This window comes from Diplotaxodon limnothrissa, linkage group LG12 (assembly GCF_057381915.1).
Source record: "Diplotaxodon limnothrissa isolate DT_005_m linkage group LG12, D_limnothrissa_male_GT1.1, whole genome shotgun sequence".
Lineage (NCBI taxonomy): Eukaryota > Metazoa > Chordata > Actinopteri > Cichliformes > Cichlidae > Diplotaxodon > Diplotaxodon limnothrissa.
In genome coordinates, this window is record NC_140607.1 from 20,861,360 (window position 1) to 20,888,240 (window position 26,881).

Below are 26,881 nucleotides of genomic sequence, written 5' to 3' on the forward strand. Positions count from 1 at the left end.
CTGTATCTGAGAAGTGTGTAAAGCCATCAGTTCACCTCTAAGTTGTTTGATTTATGGACAAACAAGTGCCTTACCTACGAGACCAGAGGCACAGAGCTGTGTGTTCGTCCGCAGAACGAGACGGTACGGTGATCTGTAACCTTTAATTTGGTGTCCACTGGCACTTATCTTATTTTTATCTGTCGGGTACAAAGTGGTAGCCTACATTGATGAACTTGATTCCCTCAAAGAGCTTCACATAAAGCAAACTGTTGAATAAACATAGTTGTTTACCACACGGTTTATGTTTAAGATGCTAGCGGGTTGTAAAATTAATGGTTACCTCATGTTGTGTTCATGGAGCTTTTGCTCACATGAACGCCAACCAAGAGTTCAAGTCAGTTCAGTTGCTGATGTCTAGTTAAAGTGAGGAAATCAGTTTGGTTTTTAAATCCATTTTAATGCATTTACTATGTGTTAGTCCCTGAGTGAGTGAATGGGATGAGAGTAGAGAGGAGAGGTAACTTTTTGCCAGAGGCACGCTCACTGTTCTCAACAAACAGAAACATTTCTGAGTTTGTTGTTCCTTTGCACTGCTTTTTTATTGAGTGAATACTGGTACACAACAAGCTATCTTCCAAAATAACATTGGAGTAATGTTATTGACCTCATCATTCCCTACAATGTTCACTGTTCTTGGAGAGCGGAGTGTGGAGTCACACTACATGGCTGAAAATCATAAAGCGTGACAGAAACTGGGGATTTATGACAGCTAAAGTTAGCTGAACATTCTTGACAAAACAACAGAAAACATTACAACATTCTTTACCTTAAAATTATTTAAGGGTTGCCAACATTTTTAGCTCACAACATTTTTTTACTTTTTTTTTTTTTTTTTTCCAATGTGAAAGACCAAAGTGTTTTTGTTTTTTTTGTTTTTTTAAGTTTTTTAATTTTGGCTGTCTTAAATAGGAAATGCCGTTGAAGCTGTATAAAACATGTGAATCATAACGTCAATCACGTACATATTTAAATGCTGTCACATCTGTTTTGCACCTTTTGGGAGAAACAAAAGAGACTCGTTGGAGTCACCGGGCTCATAGCTGTTAAGCTTTTACACTCATATCATTAATGAGTTCTGAAGCTTTTGTCACACTGACGTGACAGCGATCACAGTAGGTTACTTCATGGTTTGGTAACCATTTTCTTTTTATATTTAAGTATGCAGTAATTTTTGTACTGTACATTGCTGTAGTTTGAATGCATATTGCACTTTTTATGTTGGTAAAGATACTGTACTGTATGTGTTAATTATGGAAATAAACATTTCTTTTACATAATTGCTTTTGCTCTTCCCTCTCTGAGCATAATTCTTTCAAAACTGAAGAGTTACTCAGGATTTCGTAAAAGATCCAAACGTTGCAATTCGGGGTCAAATGCCAGAGGGGACCGACAGGAATCACAGTCGTCTCAAAACTGAGCCCCCAACAGTTAAGAACTGGTTCATGAAGATAAAGTAAATGGAAAAATAACATACAACAACAATACAAAATAACACACATGGAAATACAGTCTATAAAGCAAAAATGGAGTTTGAATAATTCTAACCAGCTTTAAAGTTAATACTTGGTATGAACACCTTTCTTATCATACCAAGTCGTCTTTGTGTGAAAAGACTTGTCTATGTGTCTGACATTTTTCATAGATTCAACTAAAGTGGGAACAAATTTGCTGTTTTTGTGACAAGCTGCTAGTAATAAACTGCCAAAAATACAATTGAAAATCATTTTTTCACCAAGTTGTTCTCAAGACCACTTTCAAAACAATACAGCAAAGTGGTTCCTTGGAGGAAAAATATAACATTTTGAGCCATAATATACATGATTATCAGCTATGGTAACCCTGACTGGGTAACTTAATCCAACTTAATTTACAGATTCAAAACAACACGTACCTGTGGAATAAGTTTTTATTCCACGATCTTTTGCATTTAAAAACCAAAATGTTTTTTTTTTCTTTTGTATTTTATTGTTTTGCGATTATTTCCGTTTCCTTGCATTTTTACAACTCATTTTTTCTCTGTCGTGCCCAGTCAGTATCTCTATTTTTTTTTTCCATGTTCAAATTACAAACAATGTGGATGGATGGCAAATGGAAAAATAAGTTTTTGAACTTGTAATAAATAAAAGGTTTTAGTCTTTGAAATGTTTTGGTGAACACAAACAGCTAGAATAATCTTCATGAATGTTCGAACTGTCCGGCACAGATATTCAGACATAATAACGAAATACACGAATCCACTGTGATGGAGTGTGCGCCCTGACATTACATCATGATTGTGCCCTCATCTGTACGCTTTGGCAGAGGAAATATTTTCTAACAGCCAGGTTATATAACATCTGGCTTCCCGTCAGTGTTTGCATGACATCAGTGCATGAGTTAACTTACAGACTCCTGTTTCTGCAGGCCTGCGTGACCGTGTGTATGAATGCTGCTCTTGTGCACAGAATAGCGTGTGATGAGGAAGTGAGGTGGCTAAGCTGCAGTTTTATATCGTGTGTGTGTGTGTATGTATGTGTGTGAATAAAACCCATTTCTACTTGGACTAGTTTGTCAACGGATGTGAAATGAATGACTAGTCCCCTGATGTAACCTGTTAAACAGTTGTAAACAGGCGCATTAATCTGCTAAAAAAAAAAAAAGCCTGCTTCGAGTTAAACATCGCGCTAAACTAGTAACAGATTGTTTGTTTTTTTTTTTAGAGATTAGATTCAAAGTGACCTTTATAAACTCAAACACACCGGCTTATAAGAACACTGGCTGCCTGTCTGTCGGCACAGTAGCTTTCAGTAAGCGGCCGGTGGGTGTGGACGGGCCCCTCTTCCCCTTCGTCTGCCGGTGAATTCTTGGCTGCAGCACCTCCACTTTTGTTTTATTATCTGAGGACACATCCTGTTTGGGACGTTACTCCAGTAACCAAGCGCAAACAAAAGAAATGGCCAGAGCTGTTTTCAGATAATATCCCACTCCCCTGGGCATACAAATGCTCACGGTTTATCCCAGACACAACATAAAAAAACAACAACCCTGCTTTTCTTAACTGCTGGACAGAGGTGTAAAAAAATGCTAAGCTCGTAACACTTGGGTAAGAGTCCGAGGAAGTTCAGATCCCCCCCCCCCCCCCACACACACACACACACACACACACACACATACATACATATTTTTTTTAATTTATTTAAATTATAAAAAATGTTAACACAAATAAAAACACGAATCAACTTTTTTTTTATCTAGCAGAAGGAGGGGAATAAAACTAAACTAAACCAAACTCAAGAAATGTATTCGAAAGCAGGAGGAAATAAGCGCACAAGGAAAAGCAATCACCAAATTAAAAGGGGAAGCGGCCATAATTAAGACACGACAAACAGAGGAAGACGCGAGGAAACACAGAAGACACGGACAAAAGGTAAACAATTAAAGAAAAATACATGCAAGGATTTGGAATTAAATCTAAAAGGAAATTGTTTAAAAACCCAACAGCATTACACGTTTAATCTACAGCCTCAATTGGTTGGACTTTAACACAGTTAGCAAACGTAATCACCCTCCAAGTGGGTTGAAGTGAGTAAAATAGCAACAGTCCTGCCTGTGTCCTACAGTAGGCCTGTGTTTCACCCTGATCACACAGATTCATATTGAAGCAAAAACAAACTAAGTCATTTTCTATATTTGCTAGTGGGGCTTGTCTGCCTTGTGTCTTATGTCTTTGTTCTCATCTACTTGTATTTGTCATTTCCACTGAAGCTGTTGTTTTCAAATATACACAAACTGGCCACTTTATTAGTGACACCATGCTAGCACCAGGGTGGCCCCTCCCCCCACAGGTTGTCTTAATTCTACAAAATGCTCGAAACATTTCTCCGAGATTTTGGTGCATATTGACTCTCCTGTTGCATCACATCCCAAAGTGCTCTATTGGATTAAGATCTGGTGACTGTGAAGGCCATGTGAGTACAGTGAACTCACTGTCATGTTTAAGAAGTCAGTTTGAGCTTTGTGACATGACACGTTATCCACTGTGCTCATAAAATAATCGAGGGCTCAGTCTCCTCTTCTTAGTTGGCAGGAGTTACACCTGGTGTGGACTTCCACTGGTTGAAGTTATACTTTGGTTGCAACCAGTGGTTAATTGATTTACCGTGTCCTCTGACATCAACAAGGCATTTTGAACCAGACAACTGAGTTTTTGAAACTCTGGCACCAACAACAATATCACCTCTAAAGTCGCTTAAATCACCTTTCTTCCTGATTCTGATGCTCAGTTCAAACTTCAGCATGTCATGTCTGCAAGTCATGTGATTTGCTGGTTAGATGTTTTCGCTGAACAGGCATACCTAATGAAGTGGCCATTGAATATACATATCCATTGTTGCAATTACACTGTGCTGCTGACTGCCCTCCCCCAGTGATGATTGATGATTTCTGTTTCTGATCGACTATTTCTGTTCTTCATAAACCGTGTGTCCAAACAGTGTTAGAGATATTTAATTTTACATCTCCAAGACAGCAAAAAATAAATCTACAAGTCCAAGCGCCCCCTGATCTTATTAGTCAAATGTGCTGTGACATCACATGGATGTAATATAAGGCTCCTGTTGCTGGTTTATTTGAGGGAGGACCGATCATCACCAAACAACCAACAAAGAGCACTCTGTCAGTCCTGAGCGAGGAGCGATCGACTTGGCTACAGCGTCTAACTGGTAAGTGTCAGCTGCAACATATTCCTGGGCGTAATATTTAATATTACGCCCAGTGTATTTTGGGAGCAGCAAGCTAGGCTTGTTGCTCTCTTGTGCTTATCAAAGCTTAGGGAAACAGTAAGTTGTGTATTTTCCACATGCTGAAACTTTGGTTTGTGCCTCACTGGTTTTGAATTCCTGGATGTCTGAGTATGCTGGAGCAACAGAGCACATGGGGATCAAGTGATGGGCTTTGGGCATTCAGGAGGGATGAGACCGGATAATTCACGAATTGTTGTTAGCATGGATGAAATGCCTTAAGGGAAGGGGTTCCCTACAATGAGTGAGAGAGTAGGTGGAGGATAATCTGTGAATGTGAATTCTACTGAGCTACGACACTGGCTTCAACCTGACTAGGCCGCATGACGTGAAGGAAAGCAGACGTGTCACTTGTTTTCACTTGATGTCCTCACATCTCCTTCTGCCTTTTATGTGTGCTATCATGCACATCTGCACTCTCTTTCATTATCACAGCTTCTCCACAGAGTTATGCCACCATTGCTTTGTGATAACGTTAGCCCCTTTCAACATGTCTCTGGCCAGCATGCAGGCCTGTCAGATGATAAGACAAGAGCAGTCATATGTTGTCACACAGATGGGTGATGAGGCCGTAGACAGGAAACAGACTCCGTGTCCAGATCATTGTTCATTGTATTTAACCATTTTCTCTGCTTACTGCTGCAGTTTGGTGGGTAGTAACCCATTAAACAATTAGACACACTCATGGAAAGGTTTCTCTTCAGCGTAATTGTAATTTAACATGCAGCACTGTGCTGAAGTCTCTAGCCACCCACCACATCTTTGTATTCTTCTGGGAAAACTGGAAATAGGTGGAGCAGTTTATTGAAACATCTGCAGAGCTGCACAGTATAAAAAGCAAAAAACGGTGTTTGTACAGTTGTATTGAGCTTGAAAGTCAATATCTGCTATGACCACCTTTATTCTTCAGTACGGCCTGAACTCTGAAGCTCCTCTTTCGATGTCTGTTGCTTTTTCTTCCGTTCTCTGTCAACATAATCTCACATGCTTTAATAATGGTGATGTCAGGGCTCTGGGGAGACCAATCCATGACTGATAGTTTTCCACAATGTGTGTTTTTTGTTTTGTTTTTTTCTTTCTTCTATCGAGTAAAACTGTCAAGATGGAAAAATTAAGCTGTTGGCAATAAAATCAAAATCCGAAGATACTTTTGCGTTCTTAATTTCATCAATTTTGACAAGATGTCCAGCACCACTGACTGAAATGCAGCTGCAATCCATGGCAGAGCTCCGCCCGTGTCTTACAGATAGCTGTAGACACTCACTGTTGTACCATGACTTGTAGATGCATCAACTAAAGGGCTGGACTCTTTTTCTATTTTTTGAGGACATGACTCTTAGATACTGCACATCTGCTGTTTCCTCAGATGTTTTTAAGCACACATTGCACACCATGCTGAGATATGCCAAGTTTTCAGCTAGTAGGTCTTTGAGAAATATTATTTAGTGCCTGAAAAACTATGTAATCTTTAACACTTTTGCTAAATTCAGCTAAAGAAATGTGAACTAATTAAATTCTTTTGAGACAGACTGCAAGTAACAGTTCATCATCTGTGATGCTCAAAAAAACAACAACAAACAAACAAAAAAAACCCTGATTCATACATTTACTGGATTACTGATCGATTGAAAAACAAAGTATGGAAATTCACAGGAGAGCTCACTGCTTAATGTTGCAAATGTAATTTGACTTAAAGTCAAGCTGGCCCAGACATTGGAAGTGCATTAAATAGTCAACAGGGACTATACTATTGCAGTTAAAGTAATAAGGTGGGCAATTAACCACCTCCATGAAAATGGCCCGTGTGACTATGAGTGTTTGCAATGTGCTGCACAGTGTCTGCTCACTTCCTCCTCTGTTTTCACTGTTTTTGTTTATTTCAGTTTTCAGTGTGTGATTGAAGGAGGATTTGGTCGACTGTTGTGAGATTAACATCGTGTCTTTCTCCACAGACCATCATGGGACAGAATCTAGACAAAGTGGAAGGAGGAGAGCAAGGTTTCAGTGAAGGATCGGAGGAGGCGAATCCCAGCCATGACTCTGAATGTGTGGGCAGTCATGCAGGTGATGTCATAAAGGGAGAAACATTATGTGAAGACGAGGGCAGTAACTCCGGGGTAAAGCCAGAGTTTCAGGATCAGGAGCCAACAACACCTTCTAGTAAGGAGCACATGAATGTGTGGGAGAGTTCTGCTGCTGCAAGAGAGGTGAGACAGGGAGGGGTTGCAGGAAAGGAGGAGGAAGGAGGAGGAGGAGGGAGGACTGCTCCACTGGTCCCACATGAGACGGACGAGGACTGCAAGAGCAGTTTGAAAACTGTGGAAAGTGCAAGAGCTTGTAAGCGGTTCAGTCAGATCAAGAGTGAGAAAAAGATCAAGATGGAGTATCCGGCAGAGGAAACATTACCACATGAGGAGAACCAAGGTGAAAACCCAGAGGACGCAAGCTCTTTTCACATCTCTGAACGGGGATCTATGATGCAGACGAGCAGCAGATGTGGAGCTCATGCAGGAAGTGAGTCTCTGCACTTTCAGGATCTGAATGAAACTATGATGCATAAAGTTGAGAATGAGGATATTAAGATTTGCGCGGGAACAGTGGGCCGCTTGAGTGAGGGGAAAGAACCCCCACCTCAACTCCAGCATCCTTTGAAAAACAGCCTTCAGAGAGCGCCTTTATCAGACGTGAGTGATACCATTCACTGTAGACCTTCAAAGGAGAGCGCAGAAAGTAAAACTAAACATGAAGCTGCCACCGATGACCAAAGAGAGTTGGCAAGGGCTTATTCACACGTGGATACAGCTGACATGAATCCAGTTTCCACTGAACCCAGCTCTATTTTGGAGAAGCTGCTTAAGAGGAATAAAAAGGAGGCAACACCATCCCTTTCTAAAATAAAAGAAGTTCATACTGACTGCAAGGACACCTCAGATGTTCCTGTAGATGTAAGTGCAAAGGAGGTCCTTGACAGTTCAGCATTAGCATCGCCTGGTGATTGGATTGATCTTTCAGAAAGTGATATAAAGGGGATTTTGTCCTCCTCTGCAGATGGGATACACAATAAGCATAAAGCAGAGTATGCAACAAAAGATTACACCAGTAAAGACCTGGATGTGAAACAAGCAATCTCTACTCACAGTGCAGCTTCAGATTTGCTTTGTTTTGAGAGCTCATGCCCAAAATCATGTGATTTCAGAGCTGAAGACATAGACTCAACTGATGCTTCAAACAAGCAGGATGTGAAGATAAAGGCAGATATAGGCCTCTCTGAGGGTGTAGGCTCGGATGATTTACAATCAGCTGTTTCACATGAAAAAAGTGAAGTGAGTGGCGAGGAATCTGCACCTTCCTCTCTGTCTCCACCTACAAAGAATGATGGGCAAAAGACAGACACCAGTACTCTCAGACCTCCTTTGAAGATAAGAAGTGATGCTGAGAGCAAAAGCAACCCACAGTTATCTGACTCTGAAAAGGCAGATAGTCGGTCGGTCAGGAGAAAAGAGTCCCTGAAGAAAACTGTTGCACTAGCTGCAGATGCTGGCTCAGTCTCGAGTTCAGGTGTTAAGGTTACCTCAGAGGAAATCCACCAAGTCTCAGTCAGCATGAGGAAGGATGCTCATATGATGCTTAACACAGAAAACAAGATTCCAGAAGATACTGCTAAAAAACCTGGCAAAGACTATGATGATGACTCTATCTCAGAGAGAAACAAGTCCCTGGGCACTCCCCGATCAAGGCCCGTCTCTGAACTCATAAAGGAGACAGTTCAGCTGCATGAAAAGCTGCAGCACCAGGAGCGGCCAAAGCTAGCTGAACTCAAGTCGGATGAGCAGAACCAGTCCGTGAAGGTGGCACAGATGAAGGCGGCTTTTGATTCTGCTCAGAAAACCCCCGAGAAGCCCATCGAGAGGAAGCCATCAATGAGAAAAGGTAAGTAATTTGAAATCTACACTGTAACATACATAGTACTTTGCAGAGTGTAAGGAGGCTAAATCTAAGCCTAAAATCAAAGATCTTTAAATATTAATGCAAATTGCTTTTCATGCATATGGGATAAATCCGGGATAAATCAGAAATGAAATATTTGGTACTTACATTTGAAGCAGCACCACTTCTTTTTAGTGTACGGGTGCACTTTTTTTTTTTTAAAGCCATCATTTGTTGCAGGACTGCTTATTACCCTGGTAATTTTTTAGAGGTCATCATTCTTGTTGCAGAATGAACTGGGAACTGATTCAGCTGAGTATTGTGCAAAAAAACAGAACTAAAATAAGACTAAGACTTTTGTGCAGTACTCCATTTACTGCAGCGTCAAATTAACTGGGAGTACCAGGATAGCAGGAAAATAAATCAATGTCCGTGTTTATTGAAGTTTTTCTGGCATATGAGCCCTAAAATGTTGGGAAAGGATGCCTGATAGACCACGGCTGTTTTCTAGTGTCTCTGGATTTGTAAAATACCGCCATCTCGTGGTGCTGTTTTACACTTGGGGTACATAGAATAGAATAGAATAGCCTTTATTGTCATTGTACAGAGTACAACGAAATTGGAGTGCCACTCCCTTGGTGCAAGTTTCAATAATAAATATAAATGTAAAATATAAAAAGTACAAAAAAAAAAACAATCGTAAGTACTCAAACAATAGTATGTACAATATATACAGGATAGCAGCATTAATATAATGACAGTATGAATAGCAGCATAATATAATGACAGTGACGGTATGGAATAGGTTCAATTGTTTTTGTGCTTATTTACTACGGTGATAGCTCTGGGAAAGAAGCTATCCCTGAATCTGTTTGTCCTGGTTTTATGTGACCTGTACCGTCGGCCTGACGGTAATAGTTCAAACAGTTGGTTGCTGGGGTGAGAGTGGTCCTTGATGATATTGCCAGCTCTGCTGAGGTACCGAGAGTTTGCAGTGACCTCCAGGCTGGGCAGAGAGCAGCCAGTGATCTTCTGGGCTGTGTTGATGACCCTCTGCAGTACTTTTACATGTGTTCTTATGGAGATGTGAAATGTAATTTCAGTATCTACTAAGCAGGTATTGGTGTTGCTTCATCCTGAATCACACTTTTTGCTTATTGATGTTGGAAAAAGCCTAAGAAATGTAATCCAACTTTGTTAGCCAACTTAGCCACATGCCTTGTGTGTGTGTGTGTGTGTGTGTGTGTGTGTGTGTGTGTGTGTATCCTTCTAATAGTATCAGCCAGCTTGACCCCACTCACTTACAACTGGATGTGCATGCATAAAGCCAGACTATCCAGCTATTTTTGCCTCAGCCTCATGCCATATTATGAAATCCTCCTGGATCATGAAGGAGTTGCATTTGGCAGTTCATCTAAATGGGTTGTGAAATTGTGCTTTTTCTTAACATATGGTTGTAGAAAAATATGTATATAATAACCAGTATGTAGTAAATGGATAACAGGAGGACATAACGGCGTGCAATAGAGATTAAAATGGTATGAAGCTGCCATAAACACACAGTTTAGGAGTCATTTTCAGTAAGTGGGAACCTGAAGAAAGGAGGTGTGAGGTCTATGCTTGTGATTGGCTGTGAGCTGTGTCCTTCAAAGAAAGTAATCCACGCAGCGCTCGCCAAAGCAGCGGAGGGGCGGGGCCTGTGTCGGAGAGGGGAAAGAGCACACAGAGAGAGCGGCTCGTGTCAGCGCAGCAGCGGCTCCGGCAGAGGGAGGAGAAATCAGTTGGGATACGAGTTGGGTTTTGTGCTTTTTCATTCAGCTTTCGGAGATACTTGCATTTTCCTCTCAGAAGGTAGGTTAAAGATGATGTAGATTATTTAAGAATATTTCGTTTTTCTGCTTCGCTCTCTTAAATTGGTTGCGGCGATCTTCGTTTTTTCCCCTACACCCAACTACAGCAGTCCAGACACGAAAGTGCATGCGCTAGCTAAAATGAATCGGGACAGTCTGTGTAATGGGAACATTTTTTTTTTCTCGGTAAAGCTAGCACTAACCGTTAGCGGCAGTTAACTGACATTGCTGAAAAACTTTCTAGCCCCTAGACAAAGATGATTTTTGTTCCTTTGGCTCTTGGGTTTAGAGGGAGGGAATGTGCCGTTTGTACGTTATGGATCGGGGTGGGGTAGCTAGCCATAGTGCGGCAGGAAAACTTATCTCCCAAACGGTAGACCCACATACGCCGAGGTGCAACCGCGCCCTGCCCCCTGGCATTCACTGCTGGCGTCATTGTAGTCTCTTTCAAACTGAACAATGGGCTCGAAAAAATATCCAAATGTTAAGTCTTTAATTCGCACATACAGTAAATTACCCTCTTCGAGTCCATTGTATTCACACAAATGCTGCTAGGTTCAGAACTGACCCACTAACACAGTGTTATGGAAGGGAAATGGGAAGGAGTCAAAGCATGAAAGTGGATGCACCTCCCAGTTGCATAGATTACTGCGTCCCCCCTTCTTCCACCATCACCAAACCGCCTCTGCTTCATCATACGTGGAGAGCTGTATATTAAATGCAAGTGTTGTTTGGCTTGCAGTCAAAAACGGTTTATTGCCTCAATATCTTAATTAAACTGCCCACAACTGGACCACAGATGTAATTAAATGGGTGTTGCCATTAATGAATGAGGGTGTTTTTTGGGGGGTGGGGGGTGGACAGGAACATAACTGCGTTTCACAAATGCAGCTTCTCAAGCCAAGATCTTTCTTTTTGACTTCATTATATGGCCAGTACATATTCAATAAACAGGTGCACTGAACAGAGAAAAGCAAACGCCTGAACTAGAGATGATTTGTTTTTTGTTTTTTTTAAAGTGATTGAAAGCAATCAAAACAATACCACCATTGGAAATGATTTATTACAATTGTTGACTCCAAATCTGAAGGTTTTATGGAGATAATTAAATACTCAGTGCTGTCTCCTTTATTCCCATTTGGCAGTCATAAGTAGTCTCTGTAAAGAGTCACTAGTGGCTGCATGAATTCCCAAACACTCTTTTGTGTATCGCTGTGTCTGTGCGCCACCACTGGCTCATTTGCTTGTTTATGACAATAGGGTAGTTTGAATTGTAATGACTGTGGTTAGTGTGCCAAAAGGGCAGCATGACTTACATACTTGGCCCCTGTCTTTAACTAGGTTACTCAGCTTCTATGTGTAATTAGCTCTCAGTTGAAGGAGGGTCCCCCCTTCTTCCCATGTGCGAATCATGCTGTGGTCACAAAAGCAGGTGAAGGCTGACAGAGCGACCCTGAGGTCAGCAGTACTACAGCTGTGTTAAGACTTGTTTGCCATTCCAGACACATCAACCTCTGCCTGTTGTGCTGCAGCACACGGTCTTGAGAAGTGGATAGCCTGCCTTCCTATGGCTGGGCTGAGAGAGGAAGTGGGTCAGGAAGCAGAGGGAAACTGAGCATAAGATGTGAGGGAGTGTTTGTTCCTATCAGCTGCTGCAAGGCGCTCTCGTGTGGGCTGTGGTGAACTTTCAAGTGAATTTCAAATATTGCGAATTACATGAAAGTAATATGGTATCCAGCATGTCCGTTACATTTATTTAATTAGTGTTGACTTCTTTAAATCAAGCACTTCCCATCTGGTGGATTTTTTTCCATCTTTTTTCACAAGTAGTTGTGGCTTTTCAGGGAAATACAGAATAAGCACTTTCGGACTGAAGAAACCTTTACACGGTTCTTCTTTTTTTGTTTGTCCAGAGGGCAGAAAGTAGGAAGTGTTAAAGTTATTAAAATCCCACTTGTGGAGTCTTTTTAGTGCCTGCATTAGGGTAGGTAAACCTACTTTCAGCACAGGAAGACCAAAATAAACAAGCTAAAATGCAACAAGTCATACAAAAAACAGAAAAAGCCATTGCTTCCATTTCATCTAATCTTCTGTGGCATCCATGCACTGCACAAAGGTGTAGAAAGAAAATCATGAAACTGAAATGGGAAGCATATATTTTCCGTGGTATGACTTACTGGTAGCTGTCCCTGGCCAAGGACCAGCAAAGGACCAGCACATGCCACAAAGTGTTATGTAGTAAATTTTCAGATTGGTTTTTAGATTAGATTATGGACTGCAGGCCTCTTTTGCAGTTTATCTTATCATGAAAACACTGCACCAAACACAGCGTCCTCCGTGTGGTCCTATTGGAGTACCCCCCCCCCCCCCCCCCCCCCCCCTTTGCAAAACAAATCCTCTAGTTGGTGGACTAGTCCAAGTCTTTGGCCTTATGTGTATGTTAGATGCTTGGACATCATCAGTGTCATGTGGAAAGAAGCTAAACATTGAGTCATCGATTTGGCCTCTGCATCAAAGACTCCATTCGCTTACATGCCTCTGTCCTGTCTATGCAAGATGTTATCTCAATTCCTACATAATCAATAAATTTCTTTTTTTTAAATCTGAGCACAGATACATGTAATTAACTACCTGCTTAGTGCAGTCGTGCTTGTTTAGACTGGACTAGTAGATAAGAAAAGGGACAGCTGGCTAAATCTATGCTGCTAATTGCGTTAGTCCCCATTGCTCAGACAAGTTGCGTCCATAACAAAGACCATGTTATGAAAACAAGCCAGTAGTCAGTTTGGCATCTAAATACCCTTTCTGTTGTGTCCTGATATGTTTGGCATAAAGTTTATTTTTTTTCTTGTGCTGAAGAATGAAGTTAAATCCGCAGTCCACTTTTTGTTAGTCATCTTCTTTACGTTTGTAATGAACTGTAGATGAGCAGTTCAAGCAGGTGCAGTCACACTAATAATACTGTTTTATCCATTGGTCTTTCCCACCACCACTTACAACATCTGTTGAAATGAAGTGGTGGTTTGTGCATTAGTCAGTGGGGGAGGGGAAGTATCTAATCAGGAAGAGGCAAGGAATATGCTTTGTACACTGAGGCGGTAATATTGAGCAGATTTTCTTTTCTGAGTTGAGGAATAAGCAGGTTTTGACTTTTTGTCTGCTTTTCATTTGGCTTATCATGCAGATTGTCTCATGGGAAAAGGAAAATGTCCACACAGATAAATGTAATCCTACACACGAACACCAACACAAACTAGGGTTTTTCCTGTTGTGAGTAATTTTCTAAGACTTTAAAGTGGTTCCTGTTAAACCTTGACTTCTAAGTAGGATAAGAAGTTTGGGATTTAGTCCTTAAAGTCTTATAGAGCAGAAAGTGATAAAGAGTTTGGATGAAGGGCTAAGCTTGAGCACTCTGAGGCATGGCCAGTCTCATGTTGAACACGCAGACGTTTTCTGACACATTTGTTTCTTATGTCTGGCTTTAAGGAGTCTGTTTTTTTTTTGTTTGTTTTTTTTCTCTTATGAAACGAGGAAGTTGGAAAACAGCCAGTGTCAGTTTTTTCTTAAACATATTAAACATAGGATCTGAGGTATGTGATCGCAGCTAGTAATTAGTTCTGTGCTGCTCTTGGGTCGTAAATCTAAATATATTTCTATGGCTGAACAATATGGGAAAAAATCTTGTCGCGGTAATTCAAAAACGTTTTGCAAAATAACACAAGCAAAATAACACAAAATAATATCTTAAAAAGCAAAAAGGTTCTGTATCATTTCATTTTTTTCAATTGTTTTTAATAGATTCAAGAACAGTACTGCTCCAGTGAAGTGGGCGGTGAGGCTCATATATGGCTCAGAGCACAAGTCTGGTTTGGTAGTGAAGTATGGCACAGCTGTTCAGATAGCTGGGAATGTGCTGTCTGAGAGAATTGTTTATGACCAGTAGATAGTAGGCATCGAGGGTTGGTTACTTAAATCCAACATTTTTGACTCCCTGTACTGGCGTCTACATGTATTTACATGCCTTTGTGGGGAAAAAAGGTAGAGTATGCAGTGCAAGCTGCTCTGCTTCTTTGGCTACGTTCACACTGCAGGTGTTAATGCTCAATTCCGATTTTTTTGATCAAATCCGAATTTTTTTAAAATTTTTTTTTTGGTCTGCTTGTTCACACTACAAATAAAATGCGACAGCAAATGCGCTCTAGCGTGAACGCTCAAAGAGGCCCGCATGCGCAAAAGAAGACGTCACACACAACACTCTGGTTTAGACCCAGAGCAAACAGTATTGTTTGACTGATGGCCCTTAATATAAAGACTTCTGACTTTACGTTTCCCAATTTTTGCTTTAAGTTATTTACATAATAATGTAGTTAACCTAATAATTATCCTTATTGCTGTTTTAGAGGAGCGGTGCTTCAAAGGATAGTTGCAGATTTCTGTCAGAATCTGCAGATTATACAGTACAAATAAAATGTTCACGTTTCTCCAACGTTGTCTTCCCAATAGTATCACTGACATCTACACTGGATGGCCAGGAAGCTTTCGCGATGTCTTCTCCGGCGCTGATAATTGGCATCTGTCTTGCGTCAGTGATGTAAAAGATGGATTTAATGCGACATGACCGTTCAAACAGCAGTCCCTTTCTAAAACATCGGATATGTATCGGATTCAGTACCACATACGAAAGTGACCCAGATCGGGTTTGAAAATATCGTATTTGTGCCGTTCACACTGTCATACCATGATCGGATATGGGTCGCATAGGGTCCAAAAAAATCGGATTTGATGCACTTTCGCCTGCAGTGTGAAAGTAGCCTTTGTCACACTTAAACGGTCTCCTCCTCCTGGTTTTAGCTCCTTTCTTCAGGGAGTCACCACCAAGAATCATATTGATCTCATACCATGCCTATCATCTTCCTCTGTTACACCAATCCTCTGCATGTCCTCCTTCATTAAAACCATGACTTCTTTGTGGTCTTCCTTTCTCCTGCCTGGCAACTCTTCAATATATTTTTTCCAATTTATCCACCATCCGTCCTCTGCACATGTCAAAACCATCTCAGCTTTGATTTTTGAACTTGCTATTATCTGGTGAACCTTTCCTTTCACTCCTGTTGCTATTCTTTTGTCACAAATCACCCCTGACACTTGTCTACACCCTACCTGCACTCTCTTCTTCATCCCTCTTGTGTATTCCCCATTGCTTTTGATGATTAAACTCATCTGTCTTCACTACTTCTACTCCTTCTCATTCACACACGTTCTGTCTTGCTTTTGCGGTCTTTAATTCCTCTTCTCTCCAAAGCATACTTCCACCTCTCCAGGCTTTCTTCCAGCTGGGAGGGGCATTAAGCCATTGTATTCCTAGTGCCAATCCCAAACCTAGATAAATGGGAATGGTTGTGTCAGGAAGAGCATCCAGTGTAAAGTTTTGCCAGATCAAATATTGGTTAACAATGGTTAAAACATCTGAACACTACATAATTCCTCTGACCCTTCTTTTCATCAATGTCATCATCTGTAGTCATTTGGTCTTTTATCTCACTCACACTCTTAATGTGCTGGCGTCCACAGCTGCACTCGAATATTAGCAAATGTGTGGCTGCTTTAGTGCGGATTGTAGTCTGTCAAAATGTGGGTGGAATGAGTTCTATAGATTTTCCATTGAAGTCAATGTACAACAGTTACAGTCAATATGCAGAATCAAGGAAAGCCATTTTATAATTATTTATTTATTTTTAGAGTTTTATCACTCAGTCCTTCTCATTTTGTCTACAAACTGTAAAAGAATACAGCTGCTTTCCTTAAAACACTATCTGTGTAGTGTTTTCTATGCTTACGAATGAAAGCACAGATTGGGGTCGGAGAGAGGTGGGGGGAGAAAAAGAACTAGGCACGTTATCTCATTGTTTCAAAAATTGCTGGAATGTAGCTGGACTCTGATTACAATAGTGGTCCGTGGCCTTGGTTACAGGAAGGGGATTTAGGTGGCGTCTCATGCGGTCTTGGTGACAAAAGGCAAAAGGCAGCCAGTGTGTGAAGAGCAATGAGGCGACATTGGCGGGTGTGTGTGTGTGGTGTGAGGGAATTTGAGTGTGAGAAAGAAATGTCTGTCCTATACTGACTGTTACTAAAGGTACAATATGATACTCTTTAACCACAAATACAATCCCATGCACCTTCCTCTCTATATTACCACCATATTAGTGTGTCATTAGTGTGAACCTGCATGGATGGCTAGCAGTGACCTGGGCTGAGTTTAACAAGGTGGCACTATTTGGTAATTTAAGAACTTTACATGAAATTAGTATATTTTCATTTTTGATGTATATTGCTGTCCTTGGTTTGGTGTTAAACTTCATTTAAAATTATCTTAGAACTAATAAAAGTAGTTAAAGTTTAACTTCTTTATATCTGTTGACTAGAGCAGGGCGATATGACCAAAAATATTTATCATGATATACATTTGAAAATTTGCGATAACGATATAACTGACGATATAATTGACACTAGACAAAATACTTTACAACTCACCAACTTTATTAGTGCAAAAAACCCCATCAAGGTATTACCGTGAATGGTATGATATGGCCCAGCCCTACTGTTGACATGCTGATGGAAAAGAAAGTAGGTTGATGTAATTCATATGCAGCTAATAAGAGTATATAGTATACAGCAGTTTTCCATAATGACGGTTGGTGACCGTTTAGTCTCTGTCTGTAATTCCGCTCTAATTCCGCTGCCCCTCCCTCTCCAACATCAGCTCATCCTGATTTGTGGCTGGGATTTTCATGTTATGTCACATCTTACTCACCAAGCAGCAAGCACACTCTAAAACACAAAGCAGCAAGTGCAGTTTTGCACCCTGAAAACGGTGATTAAAAACATATAGAGCCTGGAAGTGGATTTTTAACTGATATATATTGTTTACTCTTGATTTGAGTTGCTTTGATTTGATTCACAAGAGGTTATATTTGGGTTTCAGCACCATAACAGAGACTCTTTACTGCAGCTCTGTCTTTACAACGGTGCAGTTATGTTTGGTAATATCATTGTACGTTAGTTGTGTCAATGGGAAACCGGTTGGAATACAAATGGGTGTTGACAGATTGAGGTGGCCTATGTTTTAACTGAAATGTGTGAACATAACTGACTGTGGCAGCATGAGATGTCTCCTGTCACTGAGGTGCTGCCACAGTGGATGACTGTTTTATAACACAAATTAAAGGGGGCCATTTATATTTCCTTGGCCAGTGGTCACCCACTCTCGTCATTGATGAGTGACAGAATATATGTAGAAGATAAATCGGTTTCCGCACAGCAAAATAGCCCAGCACGGCAGTGTGGAGTGACCCTCAGTTTGAGGGCCCAATCTAGCACCGGCCCAAAGGAAAACCTTGGTTTTAGAAACTCTGCTGTTCCTAAAGGTAGTATTGTCTGTTGTTTGATACTGGTTACACATGACTGGAATACTGTTCAATTGCTTAACAGTGTCAGATGTGAGTGCAGTTGAGGAATACAAACAAGGATGTTAAAATCTGTGTCACACTGGTGCTACTCCTGTTGGTAATTTCCTCGGGGTGTGGGCCCTCCTCCTGTCTCTGCACATCAGGCTCAGTGCTGCTGGCTCAGGAGGCAATAAGGTACATGGGTCTGCTTTCATCTTATTTGCCCAAAATATTTTTATTTATTTATTTTTTCTTGACTTGGGGCTGAATCAGTGAACTGTAACTCTCAGGAGGCTATCATTGAATACACACAGCATTTCTCCTGGGAGTGTCTCCGTATCACTAACGTATGACTGAAGCGGTCAGTCCAGTGCCAAGCCTTTACTGCCTGAACACACAGGCCCCGCTGATTTTACATGCCAGAGCCACTTAACACTAAATATCTGCAGTTTGAAGCTGTAATCAATTTAACTATTTAGAAGCTGTTATTTGAGAGTTCTTCTCTGTTTTTGTGTTAACTTTTGCAGTTTGAGCAAATAAGATGATCAATCTTTGAGTTTGAACACATTCAGCACCATGTGCGCTACCAAATGAGGAAAACTGGTGTGGTCATGGTTGCTTTATATGTGTATTTAGAACCAAGCAGATGACGGCGTTCTAAACGGACCTGACATAACAGATTTTCTGCTTTAATAAATGGCATGGCTGGATAACTTTTTCTTTTCAGTTCAGCTGTGACACTACTGCTGCTTTTCTGTCCTTCCTCTTGTCAACACCTGAGCTTGGCCCTGGTGACATTTCCCTTCAGTGAGATCCGAGACACTGGAATACGTACCTCTTTACACATTACACAAAACAACTGAGTAGAAATGCCAACCCCCTCCCCCCAAAACAACTGAAGAGGAATAATAGCAGTGAAAACATAACAAATAACTGGTGATTAACAGACTTGATGTATAAATCGTGTACATGAAGTATGCGACTTATTTGTCACACACATTGTCTTGTAACAAACTAGCACAAATGACTGCCACACTTCTAATTATGGACTTACACTTTTGCTCCTATTTTCCTGTTGTTTAATGGCTCCCAGCTGAAGAGTTGTTTCCACTGACTGTTAATTAATTGATCACTAGAGAAAGTCTGGAGTTTGGAGCATTTCAATTTGAGTCAGAATGTAGTAAAAAACTACTGAGAGTCTTGCTTTTTATATACAAGTGCAATACTTCTGGAATAAATGTAATTCTAGTCTGCAGTGAGTATAGGAGGCTCAAAGTTCTTTCGAAACTGTGCCGTCTTCCTGATTAAATGTTGTTGGGACACGTCACTACCACACAACGTGGCCTATTCACCATGACCCAGTGTTGTATTATCAACTGCCACCCCACCCAGTCTGCTCGGACCTGCAGCGTGTACACTGTCCATCCCTCGTGATTAAGGTTGCATATCCAATCTAGAAAACAGTGGATCAGTCTGGTTTCATTAAGCATTTGTAGTGTAAACACTTCTTTCTCAAAATAGTTACATCACTTTTGAGTAGCTGGGCATTACATCAGTAATGTAATACTGGGCTTTTCTGCTGCTTGATTTGCTGATGACAGTGTGGCAAGGACTCTGGCTTCTGGTATTTCAAAACTTAGCTGCACCTGATTATCCTGATTGGTAGGCTTGCGTTTTCAAACAAAAGAAACTCCACTTAAATCGTCCACCAGTTTACATTTAAGGTGAAGAATCAGCCCTAAACTAATGCTTCACTTTGTATCAGCAATGCTTAAGTAATTCCTGAACTTTAGTGGTTTACCTTGACAGTGTTAGCATAGGTAAAACTCCAAAGACACCGCTGCATCTCATGTTTTGGAGTTTACGATTGGTGTGGTTGTGTTGCAACATCTCCCTCTGCACAGTCTGGGACTCTTTGGGCCCCTGTACTGATCTGTCATTGAAATGGCTGTTAAAACCATCACAATCTTGCACGTCTTGACAGCTGCGAATACCAAAATGGCCTTTAGACTACATTGCAGGGACTGTTGGCGTGTGTCGTGAGGATTGTACTTACAAGAACAGACTAGCTGCAGTGTAACACGGGCCATGGCATGTGTAATTCTGTAGTGATCACAGGGAAATAACTGTTGGCCAAATAGCAAGTGAAACTAATCTCACATCTGAGGTGGTGCAAATAAAGCAGATTTGATGGATAAATTGCTGTTTATGTGGATGAGGCTTTAGTTTTGGCTGTGTCACTAAATGGAGCTCAGTCATGCTGTGTACCCATCAGTGGAGGTTTTCTTCGTTGCGTTGATTTGTGCAGAAGCAGGCTGCCCACCAGTATGTTGTATGGAGGGCAATTTATTTAAAATGAAATGACATTACAAGATATTTTTTTTCAGGCTCACAGTGGATATTAAGCTTTTGTTATGCATGTAAGCATAATTGTACAGTACAAGCAACATGTCACTCACCACACCAAAACGATGCTTTTGACCCCCCCCCCCCCAAAAAAAAAAAAAACTCTATGCAGGGAACCCAAGTATGAATTCATTTTTGTGATCATGTACATGCTCAATCATCACCGCCACCACAAAAAAGCAAAAAAAAAAAAGTGAGTTTAAGCCCTCTCTAAACACCTGCTGTGCACTCTTTGTTCATTCCAATATTCATACCATATCCTGACCTCAAGCAGTCACGCCATCACGTCTGATTTGTCTAATTCATATGGTGCACATAGTTTATTTCCACTCATGTGTTTTTGATCTCTCTGCACAGAATAAAGTACAGTCAGTTTGACTTTAGAATATTTCCTTTAACTCCACAAAGAGAACATTTGATGACCTCCCCTGTACCCTTGACGATAAGTTTTGACATCTCAGTATATATCAATACAGATGGGGTTTGACGACCATATGAATGATTTCCGGGTTTTTCCAGGGTAGTCGGATAGGCACAAACCACCCTCACTAACTTCTGATGAACACCCAGTCATTTTGATCTTTAAGCAGGCTGAAATATGACAGAAACCGCTTGGTTGAGAGTTCAAGGGCACATGTAGGCTTTCATGTGATATGTGTTTTCATGTGTCAAGGGTTTCCTTGTATTTGTTAGAAGAGATGCATAAAAAAGGACAACGTTAAAATAATAATCAAATTATTCACCTGTAATTAAAAGAGCTACGGGCAAATAAAAGCGTGCAAATCTGCCTCATATTTTGGTGTCGTCAGCACATTTTCCTCCAGGGAGGCATCTGATTTCAGTTTCTACTGACATGCAGCTATGTGACAAACAAAGCTGTACAGGTATGCAAACAAGGCTTGCCTATCACAAGTTTTTCCTGTAAAGTGTTGACCCAGATTGCGATCGCCTTCCTGGAAAAACACCCCCCACCCCCACCCCCCACCCCATTTTTTATTTTTATTTTTTCCTTCTCCATTTTTGACACACATGAAAAGTAATTATAGCTCATTATATAAGGTTTTGTGAAGTTGCAGAATAATTACCTTTGGTTATCTTTGAAGGACTTCAATGTAGTTGATCAGCTCTTTCCAGAACTAATCAAGTTTGAGTTTCCTACACCAATGCACTCCTGAACCAGATAAATGTAGGGAGGACTCCTCCCTGTTTTGAGCAAGATTACAATTTGAGATTAAAAATGTAATTCCATTTTTGAACAAATTAGCCTCTTTAGGTTTATAATAACTTATTCATTCTACTAGTTAATGACATTCTATACTTGTTTTACGATAGATAAGGGCTGTTCGGACACTCCCACTGCTCAACAGGACGAACTTCCTGCTTGTGTTGTGATCCTTGTCCTGTCGGAAACATGCCACACAAGTGTTTCTCGCTCATAGTCACTCTTTCCTCCTTGCTCGTTCACTCTCCTGCTCTCTCCCCGTCTCTCTTTCTCTCTCTGCACACAGTGGAAAACCTCCTTCAAAACATGTCTCACATCCTGTGCCATGCTTTAGTCGTGGTGATTCAGGCTTTGAAACTGTTCCCATGTCGAATATTAAAAAAATAGAATAAAGGAGTCCGAAACCCACCCAAGAGTGTTTGCCTATCTATAGGTTTTGGTAAGATTGGACCTCATTCAGTTGTTTGTCTGAAGTTGGATGGCTTTCCATTATCTGTGGAAGTGGTTTGTTATTGTAGGCAGAGCTGTGGAACTTGAAGCTTTTGAATGAGCATGTTTTCCAGAGTGCCTTTGTCTGCCAACAGATTGTTGTCTTGGTAAAGATTTTAGCTGAACCAGCCACAGAGTCTGTTTTTGTTTGGATTGGGTATGTCCTATTTTTCCCTCTTAGAAGTGGCTCTTTCTAAAAGTGTGCCACAGATACATGCTGTTAGTATGTCAGATGTTTAATGTTTGGCACAATGGAAGATTTAGGAGGCGCGACAGGGGTTACAGCTACCCACTGGAAATAGTTTGAAGTCTTTAAAATCTCATGAAACACATTCTGTTTCACAGTACCTTTTTGGAAGTGCTTACCTGACATTAGCGAAACCATGAAATCACACCATTGTATTTCACTGTAGCGTCCTCACATTATTTAAAAAAAGGTGATAAATCTGTCAATCTGAAACATGCATGTGACAAACTCCTCTTTCTGAGGACCAAATAGATACAAGGAGACTGTGCATAGCGACAACTTCAGACTTTTATCAAATCTCTAATGTTCTCAGTCTGTAATCACAAATGTGCTGAACGTTTTCGTTGGGTGTCTCACCCTCTCGAGGCTTTCACTAGTTCACATACTCTACATTTGTGTTGGTGCATATTGCAGTTGCGGCTTGTGCAAACCTCTGCTGAAATGAATAGGTTCAACATCACAACGGCAACAGTGTGTCTTTAAATAAATGTGCTCTCTGCCTTTTTTTTTTGTTTTCTGCAGATATGAGACGAGTTGTACGGCAGAGCAAATTCCGTCACGTCTTCGGCCAGGCGGTGAAGAATGACCAGTGCTACGATGATATCCGGGTCTCGAGGGTCACGTGGGACAGCGCCTTTTGTGCAGTGAACCCCAAGTTTGTCGCCCTAATTATTGAGGCCAGCGGTGGCGGAGCATTCCTCGTCCTCCCTCTGCACAAGGTGAGTTTATTATGTGTTGTGCGCCCTTTGGACTGGGCTGAGGTGTGCAAATGGAGTGAACTGAATGTGTAAGCATGGTTGCATCCACTTTTAAAAAATCGTATTCTTTATCATACTACATGATTTCAGTGCTCCCTGATTATATTTTGAGTAATATGAATATAAAGTTGAACTATAAACCTTTGGATTAATGTTTAACAGTGGGTTGTTTCACACAAGCCACGCAAGCACAATGCAAGCTACACGGTCTCCTGATCCTTGCCTCCATGTTGATGAGTTTTTGGATGTAAACAAACTAGCAGGGTACATGCCTCCCGTTTGTTTTTACCTTGTGTCATAATTAGGTCAGTTAAGGCGCAATAGAGGTCCAATGTCCTGGCATGTCCCACAAACCTCTTGGCTGCTGTTATGTTTGATAGTGGTGAATTGCTGCTTGCTTGTGTTTGTTTGTCAGCGTCAGGCAGTGGCCAAGTAGCAGGCCCTGACATAGTGACATAAGCACTGCAATGCTGTTGACAGATCTACCCTGGACCTGTAATTAGTGTACACCACTACACTGCCATGTCATATGAGCTAGCCCTGGCACTGGAGACTGGATCCTTAGGCCTGTCATCACACAGCTTAACACCTCTCAGCACCTCATTCAATACAAAGCTTGTACTGGAGGTGGGCTGCGAGCTCGAACCGGTTCACACTCCTCCTGGGTCCTCCTCTTTCTGTGTCTGTGTACTACTGAGCTTCCCTTTGCATGCCATGCTGCAGTACAGTAATGGTGTGTCTCCTGAACAAAGTCTACTTTCACTGCTGAATTTAAAAAAAAGTTTTCAGTGAGGTCTTTCTGTACAGCGAAAACCTCTAGGCAGTTTCCTCAATTGAGACTTTCAGATCTTCCCACGTATTTTCTTGTAACCCTGACAAACTAGTCCTTCAAATGTGAGTCTTTTCTTCATAGAGCAGCCCATGCTTTGAGGGCCTGGCGCTGAAAGGGGAATTCTGTTAGTTAAGATTTGTATGTATGCATGTTAAAGATACTTTGACATGTATTTGTGCCACCAAACCTGTTTTACAGATAACCATAATGGGAAAAGACAGTTATTAGAACCTACAACTAACATAAAGATTTAAGCTTCAATTAATTTATTTTTTTTCCTTTTAACTTCTATTTCAAGTCTTTATGACCTTACTATTCTCAAATGATTTCTTTTTTCTGACAAAGCAGGTCCATCTGGAAATCTCAGTATAGCCTCAGCTGGCAATGCAGGTCTCAAAAGTGGGACAAGTCTGTTCTTGCAAATTGTATGACTAGACTGCAGAGCAGTGGATTGGTATTAAAGATTTGATCTCTGCACTTAACGCCATTGCTAAAAGACTACATGGGAAAAGCTATTTCTCAGTTATGAATGGATTACAAGTTTAAGTTTTGTGTAAATGAGCCTGTTTTTCTGTGTTCTCATTTATGCAGCTCTGCTTTGTGGATAAAACTCTTGAGTTACAGTTTTTTGGGTCTCATTCCACTTTTTTGCAAGGGTGCACATCCCCTCAGTGTCTTCAACCTCCCTCCCCTTTGGATTTCTAATTTGAGGGTGCATCTGTGCGGCTAACCCATCTGCCTGTGCTGTGTGGCTCCTAGTCTCTACGGGAAGCCAGCTGCTCTGGGCCTTTGTCCCAATGCTTACTCCCAGTACAGCCCTTTGTCATTACTCCACTTATGGGGGGGGGGGTTCCGCAGCAGGGGTGCATCGGGGGGGGGTGCAGCAGAAGTGTGATGGTAATTAAGCTATAAGTAACTATGCACTGTCTTTGCATGACAGTCTTTGTTACTGTCATGCAAGCCCAGACGGGGGGAGCAATATTTCTTTTGTCCTCAAATTGCTTTTTTGGGTAAATAAAAAGCATCACCTAAAATTCAGATCTGTGACCTGACCTCGTGGGGGTGGCTCTTTTTTGTGACTCACTAGGTTGTGGGTTAGTGCGGCAGGCCGCCCTGACTCAGCACAGCCACGAGTATTGTTGCCTCTTCCTGAGAGAAAAATGAGATTTATAGAGAGGGGATCAGATGTCTAGCTTTGCACATGTCATTCCCTTCCCTCATGCTTTCAATCTGTCCCTTTCTCATTCTTAGCTGGATGCCTGCTAATTTATTCCCTGATTTCCATATGAAGGAAGTTGTAGAAGTGAATACAGCAGCTAGCTCGTAATTGGGAGAAAAAATCCTGGTGGCTCCTCTCTGGTCAACACGAACGAAGAGCGAAGGATGAGTGAATTGTTACTGTGGATTTTAATTTATAGTCCTTTAAATCGAAATCTGATTTGTTCATCCTATGATGGGAGTGTTATAAAAAAAATCCTGCTCAATAAACACTTTTACCCAGCAACACCTTTATGTTCTAAGCACTTTACAGAAATCAAATTTGGAGTGTGGGTTTTAAATCAATGGTACCATTCATTCACTCTGCTGAGCCTGTGCCTGTTAGTAATCCTTGGGCATTTCTACAGTGACACGTTATTTCTCCTCTGTCTAATATTCACTAGGTTTTACTGCCTTTGTAGCTGCTTCCTGTGTCTTTATGCAAAAATGCACTGGGTGTGCATGATATCCAGGGTCTTTCCCCACACTTTGGTCATTTTGCTTCTGCCTTTGCCGCTTCTGCCTCTCAGTCCTGCTGACTGCAGATTTTACCATATATGGTCATTCACTGCTCCCTGCCTGACAGGCTTCCAAGACCATTTCCTCCCTGCCCTGCCATTGGCTGCTTCGTGCAGTGTAAGTACACATGTGAATTCTGGGATAGGCTGAAATATGAAGAGCGGCCAAGATGAGAGAATTGGGTTGGAGTCAGATGTTGTTTCTGTCAATGAGTCACTCACTGTATCCAAGTGCCGTATTTAAATATTTTAATGTGATAATCAGTATTACTCCTGGCTTTTTTCTTGAAGTAGCAAATCTTTAAAGAAAATTTTTAGAAATAAATCTTTTTTTAGCTATTTATTTAGTTTGCAGCCATTTCTCATCTATCTACATCTGAATGCATTACCAACTTAACATATATATGTTCCAAGTATGTTTTAGCAGCTTTCAGCCAAAAGTGCAGAACTCTGTCACAGCATGTCCTCTGCTCATAATAGACGTGAGGAGAGTCCATCCCTCAGGGGGTGTAAAATATCTGTTTAGACGTACTAGAAGATAATGGAAGCTTTGATTTTTCATTTGAGTAATCTCTGTCACCAAAGATGCTGCAAAGATGTTGGCTGCAAAATATCTAATAATAAACTCTACACTATCTACAGGTATGCTTGCTTAATCTGTTCAGTGAAATACGGCTCTGGTTTACAGCCAGCTTTGCATTGTTCCTGGCCTATCATTCGGAGGTTGTAAATCTTGGGATAATGTTCCGTGTGTAACAGAGCCGCCGTTGCTACTTACTCCTCAGCTGTTTATCTCTACCTTAGCTCCTCGCCTCAGCTTTATAGGCTGAGACTTGCAAAAGTGGAAATTTCCATGAAGCTCTTAGCACTGGACGGCATGCATGCAAGACCCTGTTAGTGGTGTGCATGTGTGAATCACATGTTGAGTTGCAAGGAGAGGAAGTGTGGTGTGCAGGCCTTGTGTGAATGAGAAGAATGTCCTCTTTTGCCTTCAGGGAATCTCGTTCATGCATTTTTCTTCTTTTTTTTTTTTTTGTGTATGTTTCAGTGTTGTGCTTTGTATCCATCGGGTGTGATTCACCCTTATTTTCTGCAGCCTTACTTGTTGCT

At 41.1% G+C, this 26,881-nt stretch overlaps 1 protein-coding gene across 2 annotated transcripts in view; it reads left to right on the forward strand.

Annotated features, from left to right (window-relative positions):
* The first annotated feature begins 6,778 nt into the window (after nucleotides 1-6,778).
* The window catches only part of coro1ca (coronin, actin binding protein, 1Ca), a 33,988-nt gene continuing 13,885 nt past the window's right edge, over nucleotides 6,779-26,881 (forward strand). Inside the window, exons 1-2 of one of the 2 annotated variants that reach the window (XM_085367298.1) lie at nucleotides 6,779-8,750; nucleotides 22,929-23,125. In XM_085367298.1, the coding sequence (XP_085223424.1) occupies nucleotides 6,779-8,750; nucleotides 22,929-23,125 (2,169 nt within the window). Of the gene's footprint in view, nucleotides 8,751-10,488; nucleotides 10,599-22,928; nucleotides 23,126-26,881 lie in introns of those variants that run through there. The other variant, XM_085367300.1, reaches the window with a different exon arrangement.